This window comes from Trichoderma gamsii (assembly GCF_001481775.2).
Source record: "Trichoderma gamsii strain T6085 chromosome Unknown Scaffold_74.2, whole genome shotgun sequence".
Taxonomy (NCBI): Eukaryota; Fungi; Ascomycota; class Sordariomycetes; order Hypocreales; family Hypocreaceae; genus Trichoderma; species Trichoderma gamsii.
In genome coordinates this window covers 53752-72975 of record NW_020171411.1, presented here as the reverse complement: position 1 = coordinate 72975, position 19224 = coordinate 53752, and the positions used below count along the sequence as shown (strand labels likewise).

At 41.3% G+C, this 19224-nt stretch overlaps 4 protein-coding genes across 4 annotated transcripts; 3 read left to right on the top strand and 1 right to left on the bottom strand.

Moving 5' to 3' along the window:
- On the bottom strand, positions 1–1058 carry TGAM01_v210849 (hypothetical protein; the record flags this gene model as incomplete). Its single annotated transcript, XM_018811038.1, has 3 exons — positions 1–606; positions 654–746; positions 810–1058. 3 exons carry the CDS (start codon positions 1056–1058, stop codon positions 1–3), a joined length of 948 nt encoding a protein of 315 aa, XP_018655752.1.
- A 2135-nt stretch (positions 1059–3193) lies between these two features.
- Positions 3194–3810, top strand: TGAM01_v210848 (dienelactone hydrolase; the record flags this gene model as incomplete). Its single annotated transcript, XM_024550890.1, has 2 exons — positions 3194–3331; positions 3466–3810. The coding sequence occupies 2 exons, from the start codon at positions 3194–3196 to the stop codon at positions 3808–3810; spliced, it is 483 nt and encodes a 160-aa protein (XP_024404371.1).
- An 8568-nt stretch (positions 3811–12378) lies between these two features.
- On the top strand, positions 12379–14992 carry TGAM01_v210847 (hypothetical protein; the record flags this gene model as incomplete). The annotated part of the gene is made up of 4 exons (XM_018810856.2): positions 12379–12873; positions 12939–13450; positions 13520–13869; positions 13953–14992. 4 exons carry the CDS (start codon positions 12379–12381, stop codon positions 14990–14992), a joined length of 2397 nt encoding a protein of 798 aa, XP_018655929.2.
- Positions 14993–16622: 1630 nt separating this feature from the next.
- On the top strand, positions 16623–18035 carry TGAM01_v210846 (hypothetical protein; the record flags this gene model as incomplete). The annotated part of the gene is made up of 1 exon (XM_018810857.1): positions 16623–18035. One exon carries the CDS (start codon positions 16623–16625, stop codon positions 18033–18035), a length of 1413 nt encoding a protein of 470 aa, XP_018655930.1.
- Between the last annotated feature and the right edge of the window lie 1189 nt (positions 18036–19224).

Sequence of the window (19224 nt, the reverse complement as noted above, 5' to 3'; positions counted from 1 at the left end):
CTAGGTGTCTCCAACTGGGCCATTCAGCGTTGAAAACCGCTCTATCATGCGATATCTAGCGATGGAACCCCGGGCGGTCCATATGGTCATAAACTGTAGCGGGATCTCTGGATTGCAGAGCTGGAGATAATTTTCCTCCAGCTCTTTTTTAAAGGCGTCAACTTCACCGCCATCCACGTCGGACTTTGTGCTAGCAGTCCTCGTTGCAGCGTTCATGGCCGGGTTAGTAAATTTAAAATAGAATGGGGAGTGTCTAATGAAATCTGCAATCACGCCACGCACGACGACAAAAATGGAGTCGCTGATCCTTGTTTGAGTTCTGGGTATCTCTCTCAGTCCAGTTCGGAGCTCAGACTCATTGACATTGAGAGGAATGCGGCAGTCCCACATAGGAGTCAGCGCCGTCTTCTTAGTGTCAATTAATTCACAAATGCGAGTGTCGAATAGAACTAAAGCCCACCATAGCCGTCGACGCATCTCGGCTTCGACAATGTCACACTTGGCTAAGCTTGATTCATTATCAAGCCCTATGCGCTGTGCAGTGCGTAGTGCAATTCCAAGCATGGACGAGACAGAGCGAGGATCCATCTTTGGTCTTATAGAGAGCTAAAAATCGGTCAGAAGTTCCCCAGTGACGGAAGACAAGATCCTACCAGATGGAGAAACAGAGCAGTCAAACAATCCCGATCGTCTGTCCTTAGAAAGCGAGCATTGAGAAGGGCTTCTTGAGAGCCACGATGATATTGCTGGAGAAGAACGCTTCTTATTGTGCCAAAGAAATTAATACAATCTTCACTTGTCAAACTCACTACGGCCATGCTGTAGATGCCAAACATGAGAGCTTCGAAGTTTGGTTCAATGTTGGACAGATTGCCTGCCGCTTCTATGATGCGGCTCTGGATGCTGGGAGCATATATAACTTGCAGGAGAGGATTGACATTTTCAATATAGAGGTGGCAAAGCCTGAAGATTTGAACAGCATTTGGGTGCAGTGAGGACAGGTCAGCAGGCTCCTGGCGTGCGCCAAAAAGCAGTTGATCATTTTCGTGGTATATCATATCCCACGTATTTTTAACGGGGTTATCACGCACATCCTCGTACGATATATCACTGTCATTATCTCAGTACTATTCTTATTAGCAACCATACAGGATTGGTTGGTTAAAGGGGCCACATACGCTTCGGGTCACAGCGTGCCAATAATCTCTGCCGATAGTAAAAACCAAATGGTTATTAGCCTTTGTTATATAACCACACTGGGCAAAGCATACTTCGCCTCGTAAACTCTTTCCGAATCTACTCTTGCTGCAAGGCTCAGGCTGTCCACTCGCTCATTCTCCTAATATAAGTAATCTGCATCTTCCACAGCTAGAGAATCATTTCCTAGAATTTTATATTTGCGCAGATAATCGAATTTAACATTATTTGCGCGAAGCAAGCTCTCGTAGACACGGAGCTAATCCACCAAGTCTGGCGGCGGAATTTTGCGTCGTCTTCGGCGCGGGGCCAACGTAGCTAGCTCGCAATGCGATTGAGCTTTAATGCAGTTATTGCAAGGGAACTTTCGATTGCACTTAATCTTACGCTGATGACAAAGTACACATGCAAGGATGCGCTGCGACTTCACAGCCTATTGGGAGAATGGAGTGTCATTAAGTGGCGCACCTAGACTCGCGTCCGTGGATAGTGGCTCTCCATCCAGCTTCAGGCTTATTTTCTCCATATTTTCATCCTGTCGATCCATCGATAAGTTATTTAGAATGGAACAGTTAAAGCTTCAAATGTCCGATTTTATTAAGATTAACCTGTGATTTGTCCATAAGAGGCCGCAAACTTCATAAACAGACAATGTGAAGAGTCCGTAAGTTTAAGGAGACTACCGTGCGCTAATTGCATTAACAGTCATGTAATTCCCGGACATTCTATAACATCCGAAATTATTTCAGTCCCAAACTTACACAGTTCGTCAAAGTAGCCGAGAGCGCGTAGCTTATAGTGTGACGAACCGTACACTAGATAGTTAGTAATACGAGGGCTTCCCAAGGGACAAACCTAGAGTTCAGTTCTGGGTTTATGTTGGCGGAGCGATCAGGAGATCTTCGGGCAATGTAAACAGTAATAACAAATGTCACCAGATAGTAGGCAGTGCAGAGCGTGTTGCAATCTTGATTCTGTGTTAACAACTGGCTATCTAAGTTATCTAAATGAGCGTGGTGAAGTGAACTTATATATCCAGTTGAGGTTTCTGGATCGTAGTGGAAAGCTGTCTTTCCTAGCTTTCCTTGGTGTTGAGGAAAGCTAGCTTTCCTGGCTTTCCTTGTTTAGTGAGCGTGGGCTTTTGATTGGTCAACGGATTATAGTTAATCCGTTCCGTCCTACCCTGTAGGCCCGTTGTGACGACCATAAGTGTTGGGTCGTGACATATAGTCAACAATAGACAAGAGTCACAATAGTATAAGTATAATAGAAGGTCTCGAGCCAGAGCACATCAAGGCATTTCCAACGTCAAGGAGACTCGGAATCATTCTATTCTCGCTTAGCTTAAGGCAACTCTGAAATCTTTAAACTTTATTTCTATTTTCACACCGCAAAGAAATACTCTCAGCTTATAAAATAGCTTCTCTTCCTATTGCATCGTGTTGCTTTAAGGGTGTCAAGCATAGGTAAGTAAATCGCAAAATCCACCACAACAGCTACATCAACACATACACTTAAAGTAGACTTTTATCAATTTTCTCTTTTGCAAGCTAGATTAGCAGGAGATAAGTTAAATACACATCTCTGCCCATTGCAAATTATATTACATTTGCAACTCCTCCTATTCCGTGTTAAAAGTTCCACTACCCTGGCCTAGTTAAGTGTCTTTGCCAAAGGAGAGTGCTCGTCGTACATATCCTTTATCAGGACTCCAAAATGCCTTATGCTAACTATTATCTTCTTAAGAGGCGAGACTACCGGAAAGTCTTTTAAAATTAGCAACTACAATGCTTATCTCGCAACTCCTAAGGACAATAATAACCACCAAGGCACCGGAATTTTATACCTTAGTAATGTCTTCGGTATCTGGACCAATTCGCAGTTAATGGCTAATCAATATACGGCGAATGGATACACAACTTTAATCATCGACATTCTTAACGGAGACGGATTAACAGAGATCCCGGGTCATAATTTTAACTGGATGAAATGGTTAATGGGTGGCTTCCGAGACAATTCCACTCCTCATACTAATGAATACATTGACCCCGCCGTCGAAGAAGCTATCAAGTACATGAGGAATAAGCTAAATATAACTGCAATTGGCGCAGTTGGCTATTGCTTTGGAGCAAAGGTAACTTAAGAGCTTATTCTATAATACTTTATTCCTGGCCTCCTCACGTCTCGCGCCTTATATAAAGCATTTGCTACCACACAAACATCCGTTCTAAAAGGTTGTATGAGCGTCACACTAATTCGGTTGCGTAGTATATTGCTCGTCACTCCGGCGCCGAAAAAATCAACGTTAGCTATATGGCCCACCCTTCTAACATCAATGACAATAAGATCAAAGGCTTTCAAGGTCCTCTTTCTATAGCGGCCGCTGAATATAATAACCTTTTCCCACCAGAGCTACGCTATAAGACTGAGAATCTTCTTAAGACGAAAAGCTTTCCTTACCAAATCAATCTATTCTCTGGTGTGTCACATGGCTTTGGTGTTCATGGTGACTTAACTAACCCAGTCTTTAAGTGGTGTAAGGAACAAGCTTTCTTCCAAGCCATTGCTTGGTTTAACCAATATCTTGTTAGTAATGAAAAGGGCAGTTTATAAGGTATTATAAGCAGGGTAGTAAATTAGTTATTAGTAAAGTAATTTTACTCTTTACTATACCCTGTGTAATAATAGGTAGTAAGGCAGGTAGCTAATAGTATTATATTAAGACTAAAGCTTAAAGGAGGAAAAGGACTATTTTATGTGCTAAGACTAGAAGGAGTGTAATAAACTGTATACTAGATAGTTAGTATAGGGTAAATTCCTAAGGGATAAACCTAGTAATAATTCTAGGTTTATATTAGTGTTACGACCTAATAACTATAAGATATATACCTACAGAAATACCATAGACTAATAGACTAATTAGGAGAGGATTATATCTTATACTGTAAGCTACTTATAATAGATTATAAACACTAAAGTAAGCTATCCTAGAGGATTATAATTAGAATTATAAGTTACTTAAAATAACTTACTATATAAGAACTATTTATTACACTTATTAAATAAAACTTAAATAGTTAATTATTAATATAATACTTTTAAATAATAATTAAATTAATTATTTATAACTTTATTAGCTATATAATTACTTTACTTATTAAATCCCTTATATCTCTCTGCTAATATAAACTAATGCCTTAGTTTATAAATTAAGAACTTACCTTATACTTAAGTATAATAGTATAAGTTAGGATATTATATATTAATAACTCTTATTTAAAAAAATACCTATAATCTTTTAAGTAATTTAAATTACTATACCTAAAGTAACTTTATTAACTAGCATTTTTATTACTTTACTAGCACTTACTGTAACGAACCGTACACTAGATAGTTAGTAATACGAGGGCTTCCCAAGAGACAAACCTAAAGTTCAGTTCTGGGTTTATATTAGCGGAGCAATTAGGAGATCTTCGGGCAATATAAACAGTAATAACAAATGTCACCAGATAGTAAGCAGTGCAGAGCGTGTTGCAATCTTGATTCTGTGTTAACAACTGGCTATCTAAGTTATCTAAATAAGCGTAGTGAAGTAAACTTATATATCCAGTTAAGGTTTCTAGATTATAGTAAAAAGCTATCTTTCCTAGCTTTCCTTAGTGTTAAGGAAAGCTAGCTTTCCTGGCTTTCCTTATTTAGTGAGCGTAGGCTTTTAATTGGTTAACGGATTATAGTTAATCCGTTCCGTCCTACCCTGTAGGCCCGTTATGACAACCATAAGTGTTGGGTTGTGACACAATACTCCCTCCTTGTTAGTCTTATCCTTAAGACCTGGTTACGTTATTATATAAGTATCCCCACCTGTCTTCCTTCCTAGGTGAGTTATTCCTTCCTTAGTTTCTTTCCTTTATTTTTATTATGGTTAAACGCAAGCGAGATAATAACAATACTTCCACGTAAAAGAAAGAGGAGCGTAAAGGTCTTGCTAACACTATACTAGAGAATTCCGTTCTTATTATAAAGTCATGCACCTACTGCGAGTCTCAAGGTCATAAATGCATTGCTTCAGAAGAGGATTCCCATTGTTGTTTATCTTATGTGAAAAATCAGAAATCTTATTGTAAGGCTTTTAGTCTTACCCCTTAACAGATGCGAAAAGTTACGTCTTATTATTTAAAACTGAATAAGGAGCTCGAGGAAGCTAAAGAGGCTTAGTTAGAGCTTAGTGCGAAGGTTAAACGTCTTCGTACCCAGAAACGAGAGTGGTTAAGGAGGATGGAATGTGCAATTGCGCGGGGGCTGGATAATTTAGAGGAATTAAAACGGGTTAAGCGCGAGGAACGCAAAGCGGAGGCCGCTTATTAGGTTGCCCTGTTAGCGCCTAATTCTACTGTCGGCCCGTCCCAGTCCGTCGACGCTATTAATTAATCTGCCTTTAAACTGGACCCATTGTTATTTCTACCCCTAGAGACCAATGAAATTCCCGCAGGATTGTCTAGGCGCTCCTCTTAAGTTCTTTTTCTAGAACCCAAGAGTCTTCATTGGAATTGTATCCTTTCTATCTAACGAGGTATTCTTATTCTCCTGTTTCTTTGTTTATTTGCATGCGAAGTAGTTTTTTAATTTCATATTCTTCTTCAATGTCTTAGACAATAATTTCGTCCATAATTGGTTCGCCTATTTCCTTATTCACTAGTGCTTTCTTAAGTAGTAATACGTGGAAGACAGCTGTTTTTAATCTTATGTTTTCGGGTAAGTCTAATTCATAGTTAACTTCGCCGATTTTCTTCAGAATTTTAAATGGTCTAAGTTTTCTAAAATCCAATTTATTACTTGGCCTGTTTGTTCTGATGTTTGGCAATTTTTTATTGCGTGAATGTTGTAGTAGGTAGACTATGTCTCCCTCCTGAAGGGTTAGTCCCTTAATCCTTGTTCGGTTAGCGTATTCCTTTGTGCGCTGCCTGAAGAATTTGAGTTGAACTTTGAGTTCTTCCTGTAATTGGATCATATCTTCTGCAAGGATGCGTGCATTGTCCGCATTTAGGCCATTGCGAGGTAGTCTGTAGGCTTCCGGTGTAAATCTGTAGTTAGCGTAGAATGGTGTAACTCCTGTAGTTTCTATAGTGGAGCTGTTATATTGCATTTGTGCGATTAGTAGTATTTTAACCCAGTTGTCTTGCTGGAGGTTGATGTAGCATTGTAAGTATGCTTCGATAACTTAATTTATCTGTTCTGTCTGTCCGTCCGTTTGTGGATGGAACGCGGTGCTTAGCTTATGGTGAGTTCTGAGTTTAGCTATTAGTTCTTGCCAGAATTTAAATGCAAAGGTACTTCCTCTGTCCGATATAATTTCTTTTAGCATTCCGTGTTCAGCGAATACATATCTTATGTAGAGATGCGCTAAATTTTCTGCTGTGTGCAATTTCTTATATGGTAAGAAGTATGCTTACTTTAAGAGTTTGTCCACAACCATAAAAATACTGTTAAATTGTTTTCCAGTTAGTGGATCTTTTGACTTAGGCAAGTTAGTGATATGGTTGAATGTAACTGTGTTTTAATTTCTTTCCGGAACTGGGGTTAGTTGTAATGTTCTATATGGCCGATGCCTTTCGTCTTTTGTCTTCTTATATATATTGCATTTCTTAATGACTTCTGAAATTTTATTCTTCATTCCTGGAAATTTATAGTAGTGTATAGCGTAGTTCCAGGTAGTTCGGACACCACAGTGTGCTGCCGCAATCATACTGCGATGTAAGTCTTGGATTGCTTCTAATTATAGTTCCAGTAGTACCTAGATTTTTCCTTCCCATTTTAGCAAGCCTTCCTCAATAGTTGCTTCTTCCGGGAGTTCTTCTGGTTCCATATTGGCTACACATTCCCTTATTTTGTTAAGGATAGGGTTGTGTTCTTCTACAACAAATAGGGTGTCAACTCATATTTATTTATAATTTCCTTAATAATTCTTCCTTAGAATCTGGGCTTCGAATTCTAAAATTTCTTCGAAGTGTTCTTCTTTTTTACTTAGTGCGTTTACTCGTCCATTAGCAGTGCCGTCGCAATAGATAAGTTCATAGTTAAAGTCTAAGAGTGTCTTAAAATATTATGTTTATCGCGCAGAGAGTTTCTAAGTCTTAGTGAAGTATACAATGTTGCGGTGGTTGGTATAGACCTTAACCTTATACTTGCTTCCTAAACAGTAGTATCTCCATTCCTTAAATGCTTTAAGGATTGCTATGAATTCTTTATTGTATATGGGGTATCTTAGCTCTGGTCTATGTAGTTTTTGTGAGAAGAATGCTACTGGATGGTTTTTCCTATTTTCGTCTTTCTATATCAGTACTCCTCCAATAGCAAAGTCTAATAAATCTATTTCAATCTCCAATAGCTTATTGGGATCATACATAATAAGCATAGGTTCACTGAGAAGGGCGTTTTTAAGTTATTCAAACGCTTCTTTTATTTCTGGCTTATACGCGAGTTTCCTGTCTTTTAGTTTCTTCTTGCCCTTCTTATCTTCTTCAAGTCGAGTGGCATCGGTGAGTGGCTTAGTGATCTTACTATAGTTCCTAATGAATCTTCGGTAGTAATTCGCTAGGCCTAAGAAGCTTTGCATTCCTTTTCTTATTTCTGGAAATTCCCAGTCTTAGATTGCTTTAAGCTTGTCTGGGTCTATTTGGACTTATCCTGGTGAGATTAGGTGTTCTAGGAATTTAACTTCTTGAACGTGGAAATGACATTTTTCTAGTTTTACTAAAAGGTTAGCGTCTTATAGTGTTTATAGTACCTTGTGGACGTGTTCTTCGTGTTCTTCAAGGGTTTTCGAGAAGATGAGAATGTCGTCGAGGTATACAATTACAAAGTCGTTAATGTATGCTTGTAGTATATGGTTGATTATTTGTTGAAATGTTGCTGGTGCGTTGGTGAGCCTAAATAGCATAACCAAGCATTTGAATAATCCGTAGCGTGTTCTGAACGCTGTTTTCCATTTGTCCCCTTCTCGGATGCGAATTAGGTTGTACGCTCCCTTAAGATCTAAGGCAGTGAACCAATTTACACCGGTTAGGCGGTCTTAAATTTCTGTAATAAGCGGTAATAGGGTTTAATCCTTAATTATAATCTTGTTTAGCTGTCTGTAGTCAATGACTAGTCTAAGTTTCCCATTCTTCTTTAGTACAAATATAACAGGGTATCCAGCTGGTGATATGGATGGCCTAATGTGTCCTTTTTCTAGCTGTTCTTATATCCATTCTCAAAGTGTCTTGAGTTTTACTTCGCTGAGATTGTAGATTGGAAAGAATTTTGTTGTTTTTCCGTCCATGAGATCTATGCAATAATCCCATTGTAAATAAAGCGGTTGTACCGTTTCCAGTGTTGGACTAAACAGTTTTCTATATTTCCTTCTGTATTGTCGAGGTACTTTTAGGAGAGTTTCTTTTAATTCTCCTAGTTTGTTTTTTTCTTTTGCTTTTAGTAAGGCTTTGTCTAGAGCTTATAATTCTATTTTTATTTATTTAATGATTTGGTTGATGCGTACTTATTTTCCTTTGACTTGTCTGTGGTTATATTAAGGTGGTACTAGCGATTTTTCTGTATTGAATCTGACCTTTCTTCTAGGTTCCGTTCTTGTTTTTTCTGTTTTTTTTTTATTTTGTTGCGTATGAGATTTTATTTTTGGGTCTATAGGCGCGTCTTCGCCTTCCTTGCTCTCTCTATGGCTTAGTTATAACTCCTAGGTAATATCTATATCTTAGAGTATTTATTTAGTTTTCCAGTTAATTAGTGGGTTGCCTTGTTTTAACCAGGGGTGTCTAAGTAAAACGTCGCAGTTACCAAGGGGCATAATGTTAAACTTAATAGTCTTAGTATAACTAGCAATTATAATTGGGAGATAATTAGTCTTATAATTAATTGTTATCTTAGCATTGGGTGTGGCGACACTAGACACATATGTAGGTTGTTTTTTTTTAGCGTATGGTAAGCTGAGTAGGTTTACCATTCGGGGGGTGATGAGGTTGCGATCCGCACCACTGTCCATATATGTTATAACCGGGGATTGATTAATATATCCCTCGACTCGTAGTTTCTTACTGTTACTTCCAATTGCGTCAATTTAGATGCTGTCTAAATGGGTTTAGTCCCATTTGACGCTTTAGTATTTCGCGCACCATTAGCACTTCAATTCTTCATTTCAATCCTTAATTAAACAGTGGTATCTCTTAATTAGGGTTTTATTGCCTTGTTTTTAGTTTAAATAATTCTCAAAATTGTAACCTTTTTGTGCCAGTTTTCGGGTAATCCGATAAAATTAGCTTTTCTCTTCTCTGTGTATGCTGCAGTATGTTACTGCGCAGTCTAGGAAGTGGTCTATTGTATATTCTTTATGCTTGACTTGCTTCGGTTGATATTTGTGCCAGTCTTTTAGTTTATTAAAGATATATATTTGGCAGTAGATGTTATTACACCATTTCCAATTGTGTGTTCTACAGTCTTCGTCTAGGGCATTTAGGAGGTCCTGGATAGGGACTTGGTCGTATGCTCCTTAAATGTCTATTTTGTTGAGTCTAATTTGTTCCCGAGCCTCTTCTAGGGTTATCCTGCAAGGTGGGTTTTCATCAAGGTATTATTATTTTTCCTTCTGTCTTTCTTATTCTTTTGCTTGTTCCCCTAGAATATATATGCAGTTATATTCAGGGTTATAGGATCCGCAGATGCGGCATCTGTCGCAGTTGTGGTTAAAGTCTATTAATTCACAGACTTCATATTAGTATATATTTTTTCCTTATTCTTTAATGTTGCAGATGTGTGGTATGTCTATGCTGTTATAGTATGGGCTCCTTTAATATCCTGGGCATTTATGGTTTTTATTTCTGGACTCGCATAGAGGGCATTTGTATTTTCCTGCGTATTTTGGGTATATTATATTATGTCAGGGTTCTAGTGCGCTGCATTGGTGACATTTGTCGCCGTCGGGATCGTTACTGTTATATATGTCTTTAAAGGTAACTAAGATTTTATCCTTAGAGTCCTCTAATTTATTGTTCTCGCACGTGTGATTAATGTTCCATGAGCCGCAAGATAAGCATTTGTAAAGTATATGAATGGAATAAGGTTCTATGGAGCTGCAGTTATTGCATTAGTGTACATTCCTCCTGGTGCTGTTCCTGGTTATGAGGGGCTTATAGTCTAATTTGTTAGTATTGTAATCTTTGCAACTGTTACAGTTGAAATCCCTTGGGTGAGGCTGTTTATAAAAATTAAGGGTGTCAATTCGGACAATCTCATAAGATTTCTTAGCTTATAGTTTCTTTGGGTAGTATCCTAAACCTTCCTTGCTGCTTTAGTGCATAAGACATAAATCGTTATAGCACGCTGTCCAGCTAAGGTAGTTATGGGGTACTTCCGTTATAGCGTCTATCTAGGCCTTGTCCTTAGTAGTCTTAGATTTTGCGTTTTTCTTAGTGTAGCAGTGGGCTTCATTGTGGCCTTTCTTGCTATAGAATCCACAGGTAATCTTAGAACGGTAATCTGCCTCTTTGTGGCCTTTCTTACCATAGGTATTGCAGGTTCTGTTGAACTTCCTTTTGTTAATGTCGTTAATATCCATTTTTCCCAGTTAAGTACCGTTGTCTTTTGCAATGTACTCTTATCGCTTCTTGCCTTAATTGGCTTGTGGTTGGAACCTAGGTAGGGTTCTAGATTTTTCCGCTTTACATTCTTACTTTCGTTTATATTAACGATTGTCGATTTTAATGGCTTCCTTGGTGAATTTGACAAAGCTTATTTTATCTCTGTTAAGTCTAAAGAGTTTATCCTTAACTTCTAGTTTAACGCTTATATAGTAGCGTTCCTTTTTGGATTCTTTAGTCCAGTTGACTTTTTGGAGAAGTCGGTTGAAGGTTGCGGTGTGTTTGAATAGAGGTCCTTTTTAAATTAGGGCTTGAAGTTATTTCTCAGCTTCTTATCGTTCATTTATAGTTCCGAAAGCCTTAACGAGTTCGTCCTTATAGTTTTAGTATTCTTTAAAGATATGTTTAATTTCTTTCTTTAAGTCTTTCCAATTGGGGTTTGCATTCCAGTCCTTTATATAGGGCCTGAACCATTCTTCAGCTGCTCCTATAAGGCAACTAGCTGCAAAGTGGACTTTGTCTTCGTCGTCTGCTAAGGTAGTGGTGAAGTATCTGAAGTAGGTTTCCACTTCGTTAAAGTACTTCTCCCTGTCGCCGGGGTTTCTATCATAGTTATCTGGCCGTTTAGGTCGGACAATTTCTCCCTTTTCCTTGGTGCGACGGGCGTTTAATTGTTCTTTTTATTCTTCAATAGTGGTCTTTTGTTTATTTGCCAGTTTCTCCAGGGCCTCAATGCATGCAAAAAGAGCGTTGATTGCCTGCTGTTCCGGGGTGAGCACCGGTGGTAGTGCCTGTTGTGGGTTAGCAGGGGGATCCTAGTTCATTGGGTCCGCTGGTAGTTGAACGTTGGCTATTGTTATAATATTACCCGTAGGTCTGGTAGCCGTCCGAACAAGAGTTATTAACATGTGACGAACCATACACTAGATAGTTAGTAATACAAGGGCTTCCCAAGAGACAAACCTAGAGTTTAGTTCTGGGTTTATGTTAGCGGAGCGATTAGGAGATCTTCGGGCAATGTAAACAGTAATAACAAATGTCACTAGATAGTAAGCAGTGCAGAGCGTGTTGCAATCTTAATTCTGTGTTAATAACTAGCTATCTAAGTTATCTAAATAAGCGTGGTAAAGTAAACTTATATATCCAGTTGAGGTTTCTGGATTATAGTGGAAAGCTGTCTTTCCTAGCTTTCCTTGGTGTTAAGGAAAGCTAGCTTTCCTGGCTTTCCTTGTTTAGTGAGCGTGGGCTTTTGATTGGTCAACGGATTATAGTTAATCCGTTCCGTCCTACCCTGTAGGCCCGTTGTGACGACCATAAGTGTTGGGTCGTGACAACCTTGGACATTTAAGCGCCAGCTTTTTTTTAGTCCCCACACACACTTTAACAAGCGCTTTACTTACAGCCTCCTAATTCTACAAGCTACTAACCAAATTCATTCAACAGCGCTTAAAAATTTAGTCTCAATCTCTTTTCTAGCTATATTTTTCACTATAAATAATACAGTTACCCTCTTCAAAAGACTTTCCAAATACCAACCTCAATAAATATATTAACAATGACAAACGCTGCCAATGCACATGTCCCTCCTAATTACCATATTCAATTTCTCCAGCAGTTCACGATAAAAGAACATACAAGACTTGCCCAACCAGAAGCATTAACAGCCAAACAGCATGCAGTTCATAGAAAACAGCTACGCACTACCCAGTCACTCCAGCCCTGCTATGCAGACGAAACCAAAATCAATCTCACCAGCCTGTCAAGGAAATGGAAAAAGTATAGATGTTATTCAATTCCAGCTTTTACCAAGGGACTATTGGCTTATTATTTTGCAAGGTACTGTACCAAGATTTTACAGACTGAAGACAGCAGATCCGCAATTAAAAACCTCGAGCGCGAAACTACAATGGATTTTTTATGCTTTATTTGTGAGAAGTATAAGATTAAATCTTGGGGTACAATGGCTCAATACATACGCCAATTTCAACAACTTTACCGGTTGATTACCGGCGAATATATGGATCGAAATGACAGCGAGGAAGTTTATAAGGTATCGCAAATACTACATTGACAATTCATTTACTCCAAGATTTGTTACTAATGGATTGCGTGTAGTACTTCCGCCAGGTCTTGATTCCCCGTTTTAAACTTCATGCTCCGAATATTGAGGGCAAGCCTGTCCTTAATGTTGACACGCTGCGGGTTCTTTTGACCTTTAATATCGGATATGACAACAGGAGTTTGGCACTTGGGCGGCTCCGCCTACAGCTAAGTGCATGCTACCAGCTTTTGTGCTATACTGGAGTGCGACCCGCAGAGCTGGTGGAAGCTCAGCGAAAGCGGCCAACTGACGGGTCTTATGAAAAACTTTTTAAACGCAAGACCATCCAGTCAGCTGATGATGATGATGATGATGATGATGATGACTCGTCTGAAGCAGCAGATGCTTCATCTGTTGAGGTCAATAAGCTGCTTTTGCAAGAGCCTATTACTCGCGACCGCCCCAAGGCTCTTTGTTACGAGGACATTCTATTTTCAATAATCCGCCACCCTGCCACGAAGCAAACTATTCCTGCCATGGCTATTAAGTTCACCCACCACAAAGGAGCGGATAAAAAGCCGAAGCCGTATGTGTCTTTTCAATATGTTTCCACTGCCTACATATCACAGCATTAGATTAACCTGACTGGCCTTAGGACTATATTCTTCTTTACGCCAACTAATAAGCTAATATTTGACGTGATTCTCACTATTGCTGCCTTGGCATTGGCTGACAAAGCATTTGCGGCAGAGAGTATAACTGATGCACAGTCCCTGTTTCAGAAAAGCCCATGGGGCAAACGGGACGGTATTGCGCTCCGATGGAAACAAGACATGCTCAAGATCCCGATATTTCGTCGAATTCGGAACTCGGCTCTCTCTCCCAATGAGGCAATGTTGTACTCTACGCTTAATGAGGAAATGGGCCAGCAGAGCCTTGACACAGGTCACGAAAAGAAGTTGACACCAAGATCTGCTCGAAGAGGTGCTGGTAACGCTGCTAATGGTAAGTCAATTTCACACGATGCTCGACTACATGTAGCAAGAATGGTCTAATGTTGATGTCTTTGCTAACACTGGGCCTGAAAGGTGACGCTCCTGATTCTGTCCGTGATCAAATGATGCGCCATGATCCCAAATTTGCGACATTCTTCAACGCTTACCTCAATGAAAATGCCAAATTCGATCTCCAGAATGCTTTCCTAGAGGAGGAAAAGGAAGTCCAGCTATTCCGAATGTTTGCACATGTTAGTTTAACACGCGACCCACGAGCCGTGAGAGATATGGTACCAAAAGAAGTGTGGGAGGCCGCGCCCCCAGACCCAGAGATTGTCAAGTTGGAAGAGGAACGCGACTCTCTCAAGCAAGGCCTTAGCCGTATTGAAGGCAGTGCAGATGAGGGAAGAATCCGACAGCTCACTAGCGACATTCGACTTAAGAGAGCCCAGCGCGAGAGAAGAATCGTGAAGCAGTTCCGCGAATACTACTTCCAGCATCGTCCGACCTGGGACCTTGAGGCACAAGCACGAGGAGAGGTAGAAGAGCCTTTGGAGGAACCAAAATTGCACTCTACCATTGCCGAGCGAGCAAGGCTGGCCCATATTCTTTGCCATCAGCCCGAAAACTGGACCAATGAGGAGATCCTACAGCGTAGGATTGAAGCCGTCCAATTGATGGTAGACTTTTGCAATAAGAAAGAGCCGAGAAATATCCTCCAGGCCCAGCTAAGAACCCAAGCCGAGCAGTCTGTCAAGGAAGAACCGAAACTGGTCACCATCTCCGAACTTGAAACTAACATCTTTTCGATGCTTATGAAAACAAGTCAATGTCCTAGCTGTATTGGAGACAGCCAAATGCCTCTCAAGGAGAGGACATTCGAGTTCTGTAGGGACACAGTTAGGAATGACCACTGGGACGACAGGCACTTGCCAGAATTAGAGCGTGCTGAGCAGCGTGCTGAGCCGATTATCTGCAAACACCCTGCGTGCGGAGACCAGAAGTTCAAGCATCTGAATCATTTCAGGGCCCATGTTAAGTCTGACCATGGGATATCGCTTAGATCACAAGACCAGGTCCTGCGCAGGCGGTTAAAAAAAGCAAAGCATCGTCAGATGGTTGTGAAAACATAGCATCGACAATAACAGTTAACTTGGTCTGGTAGAGCCTTTGAGAGGGGCACAAATCGTGTAGACTCCAGCTGATGATCTTCCAAGATAGAAGCTGTGCAGCACTTTCAAGATAAAATACTATATCTAGTGACTTTAATTTCCTTCGGGGTTTTCTCTCAGCGCAATGGATTTTATTACAGATCGAGCGATCACTAATATTTTCGCTATTGAGCTGTTTATCGGCACCAGCGTATTTATTTCCATATTAACCACGGAAATGGAGCACCTTGCATACGTTACGCTGCTGAGACTCATCTAGGGTGTTGGGAGGATTGTTAGACTCGTTGTTCGTGGCGGTTATGCGGGCTTACTGGCTACCCGAAGGCAGAAATTTCACACCAACTTGTGTATTCATTGGCGCGCCTATATGAATATCTTTGCTTCCCTCACACGCTCGTTGGCCGGGCGTACTATTTCTGACTGGATTTCACCGCTACGACTATACAAGGGTGTTATTCAGCCTGACATTCAGATTCTGTCTGGTAATGGGCATCCGCTTGGGAGGTTCGCGGTATGTGTTGAACTCCGGACGAATCGTGGCTGTTGTTATTCTCGGCGGTATTTTCTTGATTGGATTTGTTGCATAACAGTGACTCACCATGGAATTTGATAAACAAAGCTGACTTCTGAAACTAGAATTCTTCAATTCACAGGTATTGACCGTGTTATATCTCAAGATATCAGAGATCCTTATGTATGATACCATGAAAACAATGCTGGCAGGTCCAATATCAAAGTAGCTAGTAACGAAAAACCCTTGTCTTGTACCATTGAAACTGGTTTTGAAAGTCTCGTGGTGAAACCTTCCAGCGGCTTCCAGTGATTAACGAGGCACCACTGGTTATATGACGCTGTTGTTGAGACACGCATTAGTGAAAATGATTCGTAATGCATATTATAAATGCTGTATCCTTGCAAGTGCATCTCGGATAGACCGTAGATAGACTCTTGAGCTTTGATACAGAGAAAAAACTGCCGCTGGTGGAGGTTAAGAGGAAGAGCGGGTCAAAAGCGGGAAAACGGGCATTTCTCCGTTTCAATGGATGGAGCGGCCGCTGTAGCACGGCCCCGAGTACGAATGCAGAAAGGCTAGGAGCAGTAGCGTCTGCATACCAAAGAAGTAACAAGTTCTTAAACGAGTTAGTAACCTCGCCTGTCAATTGTTACGAACGTACGGAGCACTCTTTGTGACACCAGCACTTGCGCTTAATTTTGTAAGCGCGAAGTTATGTCGTACGTTCGCAATAGTTGCCAGGAGAGGTTACTAACTCGTTTAAGAACTTATTACTTCTTTGGTATGCGAAGTTATGTATGCGTATACTGATCGCGTCATATGCGTTTGAAGCGGCGATATGAGAGCAAGTCAATACTGATGCGATTGGTAAGACAGTCTATAGCAGTAGGGTTGGATCATAAGAAGCCTCAATAGATTTCTATATAAAGCGATGTGTTTCTCAATACCCAGCTTCAGTCCTGTACAAGACATCATCTCCTTCTTACCAGCCAATCAGTTTTCAATTTCATCCTCTGTGGTGGAAAGCCCAATATTAAAAAATTTTTACAAGCCTCTATTTAAAAACAGCAAAGCATCATGAGTTTGGATCTTAGATACTCAGACGCTACGGCGCTTGCCGAGCTGATTCGCACGGGCAAGGTGTCTGCCGTAGAAGTTATGCAGGCTCACCTCGACCGCATAAACTCTCTGAACTCCCAGCTGAATGCTATCGTCACCGTTGACAAGAATGCATTGGAGAATGCTAAAGCCGCGGACGCAGCAGTGAAGTCCGGTAAACAAAACCTCGGCCCCCTTCACGGCGTTCCCTTCACTGCGAAAGATTCAATCGATACTGCAGGCGTGGCAACGCAACGCGGCTCGCCAATTTTCGAAGGCCGTGTGCCTTCGTCCGACGCCGTCACCATTGCGCGGATGAAGGCCGCCGGCGCCATTTTGCTTGCGAAGACCAACCTTCCGGAATTCTCATACGCCTGCGAAAGTGAGAATCTCCTTACAGGCAGGACAAATAATCCTTGGAACCTAGATAGGACGCCAGGGGGCTCCAGCGGCGGAGAGTCGGCGGCCATTGCTGCCGGACTCTCCCCTATTGGTTTGGGCACCGATCTTTGCATCTCATTACGAGGCCCATCTGCGATAACAGGCATCATGGCGCTCAAGCCAACCCACGGGCGTGTCCCTATGACAGGCATATGGCCACGGGAGCCTCGCCGGTTCTGGCACACGGGGCCGATGGCGCGAAGCGTTCGTGACTTGGCTCTGGCATACTCAGTGGTTGCTGGCCCCGACGGGCAAGATGCATTTTCGTCACTGGGAGCCAATTACGATGCTGGAGTCGGAGCGACGCCCAAACGACAGCTCAAGGTCGGCTGGCTAGTAGAACCAGGGTTTGGCGCCATCGATCCCGAGGTTGGCTCGACTGTCCGTGCTGCGGCCGAGGCTCTCAAGGCTGCAGGCTGTGACGTCGAGTCTGTCCGCATCCCGGCACTAGAGAAAGATTTCGCCCTGGACGTATTTTTACTCATTCATGTTAATGAGATGAAACCCGGTATGATAGAGGTTACCAAGGGGCAACCCGAAGAAAAGATTTTCAAGAATGCCCGTGGCATGTTGAACACTCCCGACACACCAATGGCCGATTTCGTTGATGCCGAACAGGCAATCGAGAGGCTCAAGGACGGTTTTGCTGCATACTTCCAGAAGTATGATGCACTTGTGTGCCCTGTGATTCCGGTTCCCTCGCATGGACACGCGATTGAAGAGCTCACGATTGACGGCCAAACTGTCAGTAACGTCAACATTTGTTCGACCACCACGCCTTTCACTGTAACGGGGCTACCGGGACTTTCCATCCCATTCGGATCAAGCCATGACGGCATGCCAATTGGAGTCCAGCTTGTCAGTAGCTGGTACGCCGAGTCCACAATCCTGCATCTCGCATCCGTGCTTGAAAAGGTCAGCCCCGTTAAGGGGTTCCACCCAAATATATAATATAAACAGGCTTGTTAGAACAAACTTCGCAGTTGGGAGATGAAGCATTAGAAAAGGAAATTGAAAATTACTTATATCTGGCTAGCTAAACTATCAATGAATAGATTTGTATTATCAACCGCACTTCATTCATGCACATGGCTATAAAGTCCTTCTCTCAGTGAAATGATTACATGTGGCTATAATTCTCGATGGTTAAGAATTTCTGTTCTCTGTGGACAACCTTGACAAGCCCAAGCAAATCGGCTAATTGACCTTTAATACACTAAAATAATAAGTGCACACTACTTAGACACAAGACTAACCCTTCAATTATTTTGCGCCTTTTATCCATAAATTTCGTTCATGAGTTATAGTGGCAAAGCGAACTCTTCGAAAGGAAAATTTTATAACGGTAAGTGAGTTGCCTTTAACTTCTAAGGCCAAGTGGATTAAGCTTATACATCTGTCTCCGGAGACAGAAACCAGCACAGTGATCTTGAGAAAGTCATTGCATCTGCCTCCAGACAAAGAATTTGGCACTTAATACTCTATATATAGCCAACGCATCTGTCTCTGGAGACTGAAAATAAGCTACCTAACCTATCTCAACAAATCGAGGCCACAAAGTATAATAACCAGAGAATATTCAATCTATAAATCCTAAGCAAAAACAACACTTTAAAGCAATTACTTATAAGCGCCTGAATGTAATATATTAGCTACTAGTAATACTTCACTAATCAAGCACTCTTGCTTTAGCAATAACCTAGTCTACTGCTACAGGAGCCTCAAAACCTATTGTATTATATACACAGGCTTAAACTTTAGTTTAAACTCTTAACTATATAACTAAAACTGCTCGAGAGATCCAACATACATCTTTGCTAACATGAACCCGACTTAGAGCTATCAGTTAGAAATTGCCCTATACCTTAGTATAGACCAGGGCGTCACAGATGCCAAATTGACCGGATAAGGACACATGTAGGCTGTTTGAAGTAGGGTTGGGTATGTTTTAGGACTGGTCGTCAGAAGTAAACCCCCGAGACAGCATTCCACAACCCCGCCTCAAGGGTTCACAAAGATTCCGCGAGCTTAGCAAAGCTAAATCCTGGCACCACGACTATGTACTATTATCCGCATCTTGCGCATGAGTAGGCAGCTTGTACTGGAATCCTGATTGTGAAAAATAACAGTCTCCTTGCGC